The 11225-nt window shown below is 44.7% G+C and overlaps 4 protein-coding genes across 5 annotated transcripts; 3 read left to right on the top strand and 1 right to left on the bottom strand.

Moving 5' to 3' along the window:
* Positions 1-349: 349 nt before the first annotated feature.
* Positions 350-2778, top strand: LOC108655059 (carboxylic ester hydrolase). 2 transcript variants are annotated; one of them, XM_089261435.1, is made up of 5 exons: positions 350-606; positions 676-731; positions 806-931; positions 988-1208; positions 1273-2778. In XM_089261435.1, the coding sequence occupies exons 2-5, from the start codon at positions 726-728 to the stop codon at positions 2555-2557; spliced, it is 1638 nt and encodes a 545-aa protein (XP_089117561.1). In that variant the 5' UTR covers positions 350-606; positions 676-725; the 3' UTR covers positions 2558-2778. The 2 variants fall into 2 exon arrangements, with proteins under 2 accessions (XP_089117561.1, XP_017962237.1); XM_018106748.3 differs by having other exon boundaries at positions 350-731.
* On the top strand, positions 2751-4807 carry LOC108655058 (juvenile hormone esterase). The gene is made up of 4 exons (XM_018106747.3): positions 2751-2903; positions 2965-3090; positions 3149-3369; positions 3441-4807. The coding sequence occupies exons 1-4, from the start codon at positions 2832-2834 to the stop codon at positions 4729-4731; spliced, it is 1710 nt and encodes a 569-aa protein (XP_017962236.3). The 5' UTR covers positions 2751-2831; the 3' UTR covers positions 4732-4807.
* A 187-nt stretch (positions 4808-4994) lies between these two features.
* Positions 4995-6018, top strand: Vps20 (vacuolar protein sorting 20). The gene is made up of 3 exons (XM_018106949.3): positions 4995-5141; positions 5209-5318; positions 5384-6018. The coding sequence occupies exons 1-3, from the start codon at positions 5067-5069 to the stop codon at positions 5868-5870; spliced, it is 672 nt and encodes a 223-aa protein (XP_017962438.1). The 5' UTR covers positions 4995-5066; the 3' UTR covers positions 5871-6018.
* Positions 6019-6146: 128 nt separating this feature from the next.
* On the bottom strand, positions 6147-11096 carry tous (testes of unusual size). Its single transcript, XM_018106917.3, has 4 exons — positions 10677-11096; positions 9674-10599; positions 9454-9623; positions 6147-8454 (listed from the first exon to the last, which is right to left on the bottom strand). The coding sequence occupies exons 1-4, from the start codon at positions 10940-10942 to the stop codon at positions 6301-6303; spliced, it is 3516 nt and encodes a 1171-aa protein (XP_017962406.1). The 5' UTR covers positions 10943-11096; the 3' UTR covers positions 6147-6300.
* Between the last annotated feature and the right edge of the window lie 129 nt (positions 11097-11225).

The following is an 11225-nucleotide window of genomic DNA, read 5'->3' as shown; positions in this document are numbered from 1 at the left end:
TGTATTAATGTTTATGCAATGGAACTAGTCAAATAAAACTTAGAAACATTTTAAATGTAATTATAAATGTGTAAAAAAAATTGCGTTTTCATGGGTTGGTTTAATGGGCAGAAGTGATTTAATATAGTTAACTAAGGTATATATAACTAAAGTACATTAATTCATATATTTCGATTTTTTCTCCAATGCTAAGATCTGTTATCAGATCCTTCTTGCATCTTAATAGATGAATTATTTACGTTAATATAATTTTTTAATACAGAATCTATGATACTTTCAAAGTTTTCATTTTCTTATGGTTCTCTAATTTGAAGTATATATCAAAACAATTTTTGCTGACATTTTCATTAAAACAATAATAAAAACAAATTATTGAATTAAAATGCTAAATTAACATTGTTTAATGTGATTAACTAAAATATACATCAATTTAACAATAACAATTTGATTATAAATAATTTTGTTGTCTAGCTTATCTCCTCTAAATTTCTATGCTCGAGCGGGCAAAATCAGCCCCTTGCGGTCATTGACGGGTTAAAGCATCAACAGCTGATTATGTTTGTCTGGCTAAAGTCCATTGCGAAGCAACATTTGTATTTTGGACCGGTAATTTAGTGATTAAACATTTCTCTTTTAAGTGATTTGCACTAATTGTGATGTGGGGACTCATAACAGTCCGACGTGGACATTTCACCGCCAGGTACTTAAGATTATACAGCAATAGTATGCAGGTAAGCGGAAGAGCAATGGAAAAATCTTTGACAAAAGTAATTTAAATTGATTTATGTATGTGTGCCATGACCAGGTGAAAGTGTCTGTAAAGCAAGGCGTCCTAGTTGGACAACGACAGCAGCTGCCCAGTGGTTTGCAATATGAGAGCTTTCTCGGTGTGCCCTACGCCCAACCACCTGTGGGTGAGTTGCGTTTTCGGGTGAGTGCGCCAGCTGAGAAAATTGTTGACATTGACTAACACCCTGACCCACTTAGAGTCCGCTGCCATTGGAGCGTTTTCCACAGCCAGAGCTGGATTGCAGCAAAGAAGGCAATGTCTCGCATCAGCGGGATCCATTTACCCTGGAGGTAGTTGGTTCTGAAAATTGTCTGTTCCTCAATATCTATGTGCCCAAGAGCAAGTCACAAAAGCCGCTGCCCGTCATGGTCTGGATTCATGGTGGAGGCTTCTGGTTTGGCAATGGCAACAGAGATTAGTGAGTGAAATCTCAAAGATTTAATTTAAAGATTTAACCCTAACCTTACCTTTTCTAATTACAGTCACTTTCCTGCGCAGCTCATGCAAGAGGAGGTCATTGTGGTTACCCTCAATTATCGCCTTGGCGCTTTGGGATTTCTCAGCCTACCAGAACCAGGCATCTATGGTAATGCGGGTCTGAAGGATCAACGCTTGGCACTGCAGTGGGTGCACGAGAACATTGCCAACTTCAATGGTGATCCACAGAATGTTACCCTCTTCGGGGAGAGTGCGGGTGGTGCCTCGGTGCATCTGCACACGTATGCGGCGCATGCCAACAAGCTGTTCCACAAGGCCATCATGCAGAGTGGCACCGCTAACATGGATTGGGTGTTCCAGGAAAATGCTTCATTCAAGGCGCGTCGCCTTGGTGAACTGTTGCAGGGCAGGAATATAGAGAACGATAGCAAGTTACTGGAGTTTCTGCAATCCGAGGCGGCGACGCCGTTGGCAATGCTGGCGAAAACATTGGATGTGTTGACTCCAGAGGAACGTCGTCGGCAGCTGCCGCTGGCTTTTAAGCCCGTCATCGAAGATCCAAGCAGTCCGGATAGCTTCATAACTACGCCGATTCTGGACTTAATGCATGAGAAGGAGCGCTTGGGAGGCATGCCTCTTCTAATGGGCTATAATTCGGGCGAGGGCATAGCCATGATTGTGCCTGCCAAGCGTAAGCTGGAGCTTTACAACGAGGATTTGGCGCGCATGGTACCTCGCAATCTAGTTGTAAAAGCGGAAGCACCAGAGGCACTTCAGGCAGCCGAAGATATGCGTCAATTCTACTTCAATGGACAGGATGTGACGGTCGAGAACTTGGTCGATATCTTCACGGATTTTTACTTTAACATCGATGCTCAGCACGCTGCTGAGATTCATGCCAACTGCCAGAGGAGTTCCCCGCTCTACTTCTATCGCTTCGACTATGTGGGCGGACGGAATCTATACAAAAACCTGTTCCAAGCTAATGATTTGCGTGGAGCATCACACGGCGATGAACTGTTTTATCTATTTCAAATGGCAGAGGACGATACTAAGCTGGAGCCTGCGGATGCGGAGATGTCGCAACGTTTGTGTCACATGTGGGCGAACTTTGCCAAGCATGGTAAGCCCTCAGACAGCTGGACACCAGTACAAAGGCAAAAGAGGAGCGCCAATGGAGAGCTAGAACCCTTCCAATTGGACTATATGCAAATTGATAGGGAAATCAAAATGCAACGAAATCCAGATGCGGAGCGTATCGATTTTTGGCGCAGCATGTACAAAAGATATAGATCAAAATGCTATGCAGAATTAAGGGCTAAATTGTAACGGATATTTACCAGAACTATATATACCTCTGATATTGCTATTTCAAATTGAGTAATTGTATATCGATACATATGTAGTATTTTTCAAAACATAAAGTATTTAACTCCGATAGATAATAGTACGTTGTATATATCGATAATAAGAAGACCCATCAGCTGTTTATCTTTGAGTGCATAGATCATTGATAAACAAATTCAAAATCAAGTTGAAATTTTCAACTGTTGCATTTCCTAGGTACATACCTATACATGTGAATACATATTTGCATGTAAAAATGCGCTTCTTATTTGCCATGCGATCTGGTTATTATACAACCAATAACCTTCGTTTATACAGCACTCTGAAGGTACGATATAAGAGACCCCATTGAAAAGTTTGAAAGTTGTAATTCATTAATTGACTTACAGGTGAAGGTGCCTGTGAGACAAGGCATTGTTGTTGGCACACAAGAAAAACTGCCCAATGGCGTAGTATACAGAAGTTTTTTGGGCGTGCCCTATGCAGAACCACCCGTAGGAGGGCTGCGTTTTCGGGTGGGTGAACCAAGCGAACATATTGATCATCTACTGCCATTTCACGTATGTATATTAGAGCCCTGTGCCGCTGGAACGATTCACAAAGGATGAGTTGGACTGCAGCAAAGAAGGCGACGTGTCACATCAGCGCGATCCTCTCAAGCAACAAGTGATTGGTTCCGAAAACTGTCTATTCCTCAATATCTATGCGCCCAAGAGCAAGTCGCAGAAACCTATGCCCGTCATGGTTTGGATTCATGGTGGAGGCTTCTGGTTTGGTAGTGGTAACCGAGATTAGTGAGTGAAACCGCTTAGAATAAATTTAAATATATTGATCTAATCTTACCTTAATCTTTTCCTATTTACAGTTACTTTCCTGCGCAGCTCATGCAAGAGGAGGTCATTGTGGTTACCCTCAATTATCGTCTTGGCGCCTTAGGATTTCTCAGCCTACCAGAAGCAGGCATCTATGGTAATGCGGGTCTGAAGGATCAACGCTTGGCACTGCAGTGGGTGCACGATAACATTTCCAACTTCAATGGTGATCCACAGAATGTTACCCTCTTCGGGGAGAGCGCTGGAGGCTCTTCTGTTCATTTGCATATGTATGGCGCGCATGCCAATAAGCTGTTCCACAAGGCCATCATGCAGAGTGGCACAGGCAATTCGGAGTGGGTACTCCAGGAAAATGGCTCGTTTAAGGCGCGACGTTTGGGCGAACTGCTGCAGGGCAAAAAGATAGAAGACGATAGAAAATTGCTGGAATTTCTGCAATCGGAGGCGGCGTCTCCATTGGCGATGTTAAGTAAAACCTTGGACGTGCTGACTGCTGATGAGCGTCGACGTCATCTACCTTTTTCCTTCAAGCCAGTTATGGAGGATCCAAGGAGCCCAGATAGCATGCTAAACAAGCCATTCATTGATCTATTGCATAACAGGAAGAGACTGCCTAAGATGCCCGTGCTATTAGGTTACAATTCGGCAGAAGGCATAGTTCTGATTACAAATCCCAAGCAAAAAGTGGAGCTCTTCGATAAGGATATGGCGCGCTTAGTCCCACGTAACTTGGTGGAGGATCCGGAGGCGCCCGAGGCGTTAGAAGCAGCGGAAGACATACGTCAATTTTATTTTAATGGAAAGTCGCTCACGATGGAATGCATTGATAATCTGGTTGACCTGCTCGGCGACGTGCACTTCATCCTCGATCTTCAGCACACAGCAGAGGTTTACGCAAATTACCAGAAAGCGCCCTTCTACTTCTATCGCTTCGACTATGTGGGCGGACGAAATATATACAAAAAGGCCTTTAATGCTGACAAACTGCGTGGAGCCTCGCACGCCGATGAGCTATCCTACCTATTCCAATGGTATAATGATACGTCTCCCATAGCTGCAGATGATGCTCAGATTTCGAAACGTATGGCCCATATGTGGGCTAACTTTGCGAAATATGGCAAGCCAGCAGATAACTGGGAACCAGTTCAGAAGCAAAATAGAAATGCGAAAGGAATTCTCGATGCTTATCAATTGGATTATATGCAACTAGATCGAGAGTGTGAAATGCAACTGAATCCAGATGGAGAGCGTATGGATTTCTGGCGTAGTATGTATAAAAGATATAAGCCGCAATGCTATGAAGCGTTGATAGCCAAAATGTGAAAGATATTACATAGATATTAACTGTTATGATCTTATTTTAAATTAAATAAATTCATTGTTTATAAAATTTACATAATTTCGATAGATAATATTATTATTACCTTAATACTCAAGTATCGGGGAATTTACATATATTTTAGGTAATTAAAGTTATTAATTTACGAAAAACAAGTACTATTTGAATATCAACTATATCGATACTTTTCACTTTTAGTACCATCGATATCTAAAAATACTGTAGCTTAGTCGTGCAATAGGTAAATAACATAAAAAATACATCGACTATGTAAATAAATGGATATCGATAGTTAGTGGTTGGTTATTGTAAGTTAGTCATGGGTGCATTGTTTGGGAAATCTAGTAAAAAGACAGCTCCAAGTCGCATTACAGAGCAAGACAAGGCCGTCCTGGTAAATACAACATATCCTAAAGATGTCTGTTAATCGTAACATGTATTAATTCCTTGATAAACTGTAGCAATTGAAGCAACAACGGGATCGTCTGAAGCAGTACCAAAAACGCATCGAGCTACAGCTGGAAAATGATAGATTGCTCGCAAGGAAGTGCCTGCAGCAGGGTAGAAAAGAGTAAGTAGCGTAATATGTACACAAGAACAATTTTTATCATTAACAATTATTGTATTACACAATAGTCGCGCAAAGCTCCTGCTGCGCAAAAAGAAATACCAAGAAAGTTTGCTCACGAATGCAGACAAGCAGCTCGAAAACTTGGAGAAGTTAGCCTCCGATCTGGAATTCGCACAGGTGGAAATGAAGGTGTTGGATGGCTTGAAGCAAGGAAATGCTGCTCTGAAAAAGGTGCACGATATGCTGAGCATAGACGAGGTCGAGCGTATAATGGACGAAACACGAGAAGGCATCGAAAAGCAACAGGAAATAGATGCTATCCTAACGGATGTGCTGACCACACAAGATGAGGAAGATGTGCTCGCCGAGCTCGATGCCCTGGAGGCTGAGGAGCAAAACATTCAATTGCCGGAAGTGCCCAGTGATGAGCTGCCAGCTAAGGCAGCCGAGGACGATGTGGAGGAACTGGGGGATGACCAGGAACAAGAGCCAGAGAAAGCTGCAACCAAAGCGAGCAAAACGAAAGCAAAGAAGATACTAGTGGAGGCCTAGACGTTAAAAATGCCATTTTCTTTATTCAACTAAGCTTAAAGGTTTTTTTATATATGTATTTGTACATATAATCTGTATATGTCGCGAGTCCTATGTGAAAGATATATATTTTGATATAAGAATATTCCATGCAACTTGTAAACATTAACAGACCAGCCTATGTATGTATAATGACAAGAGCAGAAGCGAGATTAGAGGGCAGCTGGTGAATTGATGGAGAGTGTAGATGTTTTGTGAACAAGGACGAGCAGATGAAATCACCCAAATAGCAACAGATTTAATGAAGGAGGCCGGAGAGCCATGTTCTTTATTCATCTGAGCTTAAGCCCTATTTATAGAGCCTATATAACTTACGAACATACATATGTATGTAAATATGTGTATACTTACACACATACATTTATACATATACATATGTAAATAAGATCATTTACAGGGCACCCTCCAACGCTCCAGCGTTGAGTTTTGTGGTGCGACGCACATCTTCCCTAAGCCTTGAACGCAAACTCTTGTTCTCAAGGCGCAGACTCTCAATCTCCTCGAGCAGCAAACAGTTCTCGTTGAACAGTTTGTCGTACTTCCTCTGCACGGTCTTGTCCTCGGCGACAGACTTGTAGCGCGCCAGAACGGATTCGATTTGCTTGCGCTGCCGGAGGAACTCGTCTTTGACCTCGGCATCGAGCGTAACAAAACGCTTCAGCTCATCATCGCTGGCATGTTTGTGGAACAGCTCCTTGACGGCCTTCTTCAATCCCTCCGCCGTGTTCACCTCGCCGGCCACATAGAAGATGTCCGTACAGATCGAGTTGAGGCATTCCCTGGCGGACTTGGCACGATGTCGCTCCGTGCGCAGCTCGGCCGCATTGCTCAGATACTTATCACGCATCTCCTTGAGCTGCAGCTCCAGCTGAATGTTGTTCTGGTTGAGGCCCTCCAGTTCGTGCTCCATTTCGATGATGTGCTTGCGCTTGTCGTTGATCTGGAATTCGCGCGGCTCGATCTGTGCCTTGAGCTCGGCGATCTTGTGATTGAGCACCTGCTTGTATTTGTCCAGCTCTTGGTTCTTGTGCAGCAGCTCCTGGATGCGCTTCTCCTTGGCACCAATGGCATAATCACGATCCGATATATCCTTTTGCAGATCCTCGATATTGCGCAGTTGCTTTTGCATCTTCATTTGTGACTTGATGTGCTCCTCCTTCAATGTCTCCACCTCCTCCAGCAGCGTCTCAATCTCATGGCACTGCGCTTCGTATTTCTTTTGGAGCACACCCGCCTTGCCGCGCCACATCTGCGTCTCGTTCCGCTCTGTGGTCAGTTTATTCTCGTACTCCGTTTGGGTGGCGACCATGTTGCGATCGTTCTCCGCCTCCACCTCTTGGCAGTACTTGATGAACTCATCCTTCTTGTCCTGCATCTCCTTCATCAGCTCGCGGATGAGATCCTTGCGCTCGTCCAGCTGCTTCTTGTAATCGTTCTCGAGCGCCTCAATCGTATCCTGCAGCGTGCCCGTCGAGTTCTTCAGCTTGTCCTCGTAGCTCTCGCGCAGCTCCAGCATGTTCTCTCGCAGATTGGTGAACTTCTGGTATTCGATGAGCATCCGCTCCGAATACTGGCTGGCCAATACGTCCATCTGGGAGCGATGATCCTGCTTCATGTCGTTGATCTGGAATGTTATCAGATTCATTTCCTCCGTGTGCTTCGATACAATCTCATTGTTCAGCTCCTTGAGCTCCTCGAGAGCGCTGCAATAGCTGCGATGCACCTCCTGCAGCTGCTGTCCATCAAAGATCTCGTTCTGACTCAGCTGATATTGGAACTCCTCCGCCTGCTGCTTCAGACGTAACTCCAGATTCGTGATTTGCTCCACTTTGTCGCTGAGCTGGGTGCGTGGTATCAAAACCTCTTGGCTCTTCAGCAAATCCTGATCGATGGGCGCCACCCTGTCCTCAATGTTCTCCAAGCTCCAAATGGCCACGGTACCACGCTTCGATATGGCCACCAGCATCGATCCGTCATAGGTGAATCTCAACTTATTGATGGGGCCATCGAAGAAGCGGAAATTGGTGAATGTGCCGCCGCCTGCCTCGAGGAAAGGCAGCTGCATATTGAACAAGCCGCCCTCATGATCCGTTATGAACATAATGAGATCTGAGCGGGCCAGGCACATGTCGGAAACGGATCCCTTATTGCGGGATGGCACAGTTATTTCACGTTGCAGTGTCGCGTCTTGGAACTCGCGTATGGTGCCATGATTGGTGCCCGCAAAGATGACCATTGGGTCGTTGAAGCTAACGCAGATCGTCACGTACTCCGTGCCCTTCTGCACGATCTCCTGCAGTCGGGCGCCCGTCTCAATGTCCCACTGGTAAATGGCGCCCTCGGCTCCACCAGAAATCAAGTACTTATCCGTCTTCGTCCAGGCCACAGATAAGACATTGCCATTGTGTCCCTTCAAGTGGATGACCACATCGAGGCTGTATACCGATGTCACACTAATATTATTATCATAGGCAGCAGCCATCAAGTGTCCAAAATTCGAGTATTTCACATCGTTGCAGTGCGGAAAGTTGTATGTCTTGACGATCTAAACGGGAGCACGAGAGCGAGCGAGAGAGAGGGAGAGTCAGTTAAAATCGAGAATGTTATTAATGTTCATTAAAAATATATTAATTAATTTAATGATGATTATTTTACTTTATAATGGCATGAAACTAAAAATTAAATAAACTTTTAAATAATTTTATAAAAGTTTATAAATAAAATGCACTTAAATAAATACACTAATTTATAAATACACTCACAAAGTAATTTATATAAATTCGCCCAACTATGCTACGTCACACTGCGACTGTCCTGCTCGAGCTCTGACACGATACTAAAAGCGATCTGCAGCAAATGCACTATTTATAGCTGACTCCCACTCATATGCAGAGAGCAACTAAAGAGACACTCTTTTAAAATGGCGACCAACAGAACAGCTGAGCACACACACCGACTGCCTGCTCGAGCTCAGACACGACACTAACGACGATCTGCAGCAACTGCACTTTTATAGCTAAGCCTCACTCAAAACGCATTCCGCTCAAAATACAGAAGCAGTCAGAGAGCCTTACTCAAAATGGCGAGCAGCTTATGCCGCTCACTGCTTATGTGGAGAGCAACTAAAGAGACACTCTTTTAAAATGGCGGCCAACAGAACAGCTGAGCACACACACCGACTGTCCTGCTCGAGCTCTGACACGGCACTAACGATGATCTGCAGCAACTGCACTTTTATAGCTAAGCCTCAAAACGAATTCCACTCAAAGTAAAGAAGCAGTCAGAGAGCCTTACTCAAAATGGCAAACAGCTTATGCCTTATGCATACTGGAGAGCAGCTCAGAGCGCACTTTAAAAATGGCGATTGGCGATTGGTTAATTGTCGATTGGTCAATGTAACACTCAATATGGGGAATAACTCAGTCGCAGAGTGAAAGGGGAGTATGGAGAGTTTTTAACATAAACAAGCAAGGTTAATAATTGGTGCATTGAGATATACATGTCTACATGTCTGCACATACATGTTTATTATATTAAAACTTACGTTAAGCTCATCCATAAAGATCTGTGTGATGCGCAGCTGATCTGAGAAACCAATGGCTGCCATTAGGCCCGTAGAGTTCAGTTCGACAATATTCACATCCACCTGGAATTTGCGCACCAGCTCCACCTTGCCAGTCTCATAGTTCCAAATGCGTATCGTTTGATCCCTCGCTAGAAAAATATATATGATGATATTCTAGTAATATTCAAGAAATACTTACAGGCCGTCATTATGATGGGCTTCCAGGCGCACACCGACACATCGACTACTTCGCCGATGTGTATGAGCACGCCGAGTGGCTCGAATTTGAGCTGCTTCGTCTTCAGAGTTTCCGGAACTATGAGGATGCCCACATAGATCTGGGCGTGAGAGCAGGTCACAATAACCGTCTCCTGCTTGTGATCAATGGCCATGTTAGTGATCTGATATTGAGGCTCTGAGTAGATGGTGATGGGCACAGTCAGCACCGTCTTGCGCTCAAATTTGAACTTGGACACGCGCTCGAAGACGAAAACCTTGTTGAAAATGATGAAGGCGAAGCCGCGGCTGAAAGCCGTCATGCAGAGAACACGCCAGTCGGGCAGGATGGCTTGCTGTACAGTGGAGAAGCGCTGCTCCTGGGCCTCGCGCTCCTTATCGAACATCTCTTGATCCAACATCAGGTCCACCGTCTCCGCCGCACTCGCCTTCTGGCTCAGCTTGATTTCGCCATTTTCAACCAATATCAACATATCGCGATCGGTGCCCATCATTAGCAGATCCATGCTTAAAAATGCCATCGAGGTCACTCGAAAATTGATCTTTATGTTATTGCTGATGGTGAATCCTCGCTCCGACTTGCTCAGCAGCAGTAGAGTCTTATCGCCCGCCACAGCGACGAATCCACAGTCATTGGGATTGCCTGCAATGCACTCGGCGCTACCATGGGAGCCGGGCAATGTGGCCCTGCCCTCGATGACGGTGCTCGTCTTGTCGAGGACCAGCATGAAGACCATCTCATTGGGCGGCTTGGTGATCATTGCAATGGCACGCGAATCATTGGTGAAAATCATTTGCTGTATCGAGGCATTGCGATGATTTGCCGGCAAATCCAAATGACGGCGCTTCTTCAGCGTGGACAGCTCATAGATGGACACATAGCGACCACTAGAAGGAGAGAGGGTGGTAGTGAGGGAGTGGGGTTATGCAATCAGATTAGCTAACCATGCAGCACTCTCACTCACTTCTTTGCATGCAGCTCGAGGACAGCCATCAGTTTGCGATGCGAGCTTAAGACAATGATTTCCGCCTTGGTATCCTCGGGAAAGCGCAGGAACCTCTGCTTGTTGGTCACGTAGTCATGGAAAGCCAGAACACCCTCGACCGGATACATGACCTCCTTGGTCAAATTGAATTGTATGTTGCCCAGGACATCGGTGCGCAGGCCGTAGATTTGTTTGGGCCTGATGGACACCGAATTAACTGCAGAAGCTCGCTTTTCGTCTCCCATTTTGTACAAAAAATATATTTTCTATTGGCTGTGGCAAATGTAAATGCAATTTTTGTTGTACGTGTATCTTACTTAAGCTTAAATAATTTCGATCAAACAACGGAAGGAAGAAATTGTTAAAGTAGCCCTGACAGCAAATTCCATGGCATCCATCCAGCTGGGGGAGGCCTGGGAAATTCAACGGCAGGTTTGTTTATTTTTGTATTTGGCCTTTTTTTTTTGGTTTTTGGCGCGCAAAGCTCGCTGTAATCAAAGAGTCATGAATAAGTAATTAAACGCCTCT

The sequence above is a fragment of the Drosophila navojoa genome, chromosome 5 (assembly GCF_054131105.1).
Source record: "Drosophila navojoa isolate 15081-1374.11 chromosome 5, UAZ_NAV_1.0, whole genome shotgun sequence".
In the NCBI taxonomy this organism is placed as follows: domain Eukaryota; kingdom Metazoa; phylum Arthropoda; class Insecta; order Diptera; family Drosophilidae; genus Drosophila; species Drosophila navojoa.
This window is presented reverse-complemented; position numbering and strand designations above follow the sequence as displayed.

What these genes read in the sequence shown, in the direction of transcription:
- LOC108655059 (XM_018106748.3), top strand. Translation starts at nt 657, where the DNA reads ATGTGGGGACTCATAACAGTCCGACGTGGACATTTCACCGCCAGGTAC. An exon ending in TATACAGCAATAGTATGCAG is followed by an intron (nt 732 to 805) that starts GTAAGCGGAAGA and finishes TGCCATGACCAG; the next exon opens with GTGAAAGTGTCTGTAAAGCA. An exon ending in GGCAATGGCAACAGAGATTA is followed by an intron (nt 1,209 to 1,272) that starts GTGAGTGAAATC and finishes TTCTAATTACAG; the next exon opens with TCACTTTCCTGCGCAGCTCA.
- tous (XM_018106917.3), bottom strand. Translation starts at nt 10,942, where the DNA reads ATGGGAGACGAAAAGCGAGCTTCTGCAGTTAATTCGGTGTCCATCAGG. An exon ending in CTCGAGCTGCATGCAAAGAA is followed by an intron (nt 10,600 to 10,676) that starts GTGAGTGAGAGT and finishes CTCTCCTTCTAG; the next exon opens with TGGTCGCTATGTGTCCATCT. An exon ending in TCTTTATGGATGAGCTTAAC is followed by an intron (nt 8,455 to 9,453) that starts GTAAGTTTTAAT and finishes GCTCCCGTTTAG; the next exon opens with ATCGTCAAGACATACAACTT.
- LOC108655058 (XM_018106747.3), top strand. Translation starts at nt 2,832, where the DNA reads ATGCGCTTCTTATTTGCCATGCGATCTGGTTATTATACAACCAATAAC. An exon ending in GTTTATACAGCACTCTGAAG is followed by an intron (nt 2,904 to 2,964) that starts GTACGATATAAG and finishes ATTGACTTACAG; the next exon opens with GTGAAGGTGCCTGTGAGACA. An exon ending in TAGGAGGGCTGCGTTTTCGG is followed by an intron (nt 3,091 to 3,148) that starts GTGGGTGAACCA and finishes TATGTATATTAG; the next exon opens with AGCCCTGTGCCGCTGGAACG.
- Vps20 (XM_018106949.3), top strand. Translation starts at nt 5,067, where the DNA reads ATGGGTGCATTGTTTGGGAAATCTAGTAAAAAGACAGCTCCAAGTCGC. An exon ending in AGCAAGACAAGGCCGTCCTG is followed by an intron (nt 5,142 to 5,208) that starts GTAAATACAACA and finishes GATAAACTGTAG; the next exon opens with CAATTGAAGCAACAACGGGA. An exon ending in CTGCAGCAGGGTAGAAAAGA is followed by an intron (nt 5,319 to 5,383) that starts GTAAGTAGCGTA and finishes ATTACACAATAG; the next exon opens with TCGCGCAAAGCTCCTGCTGC.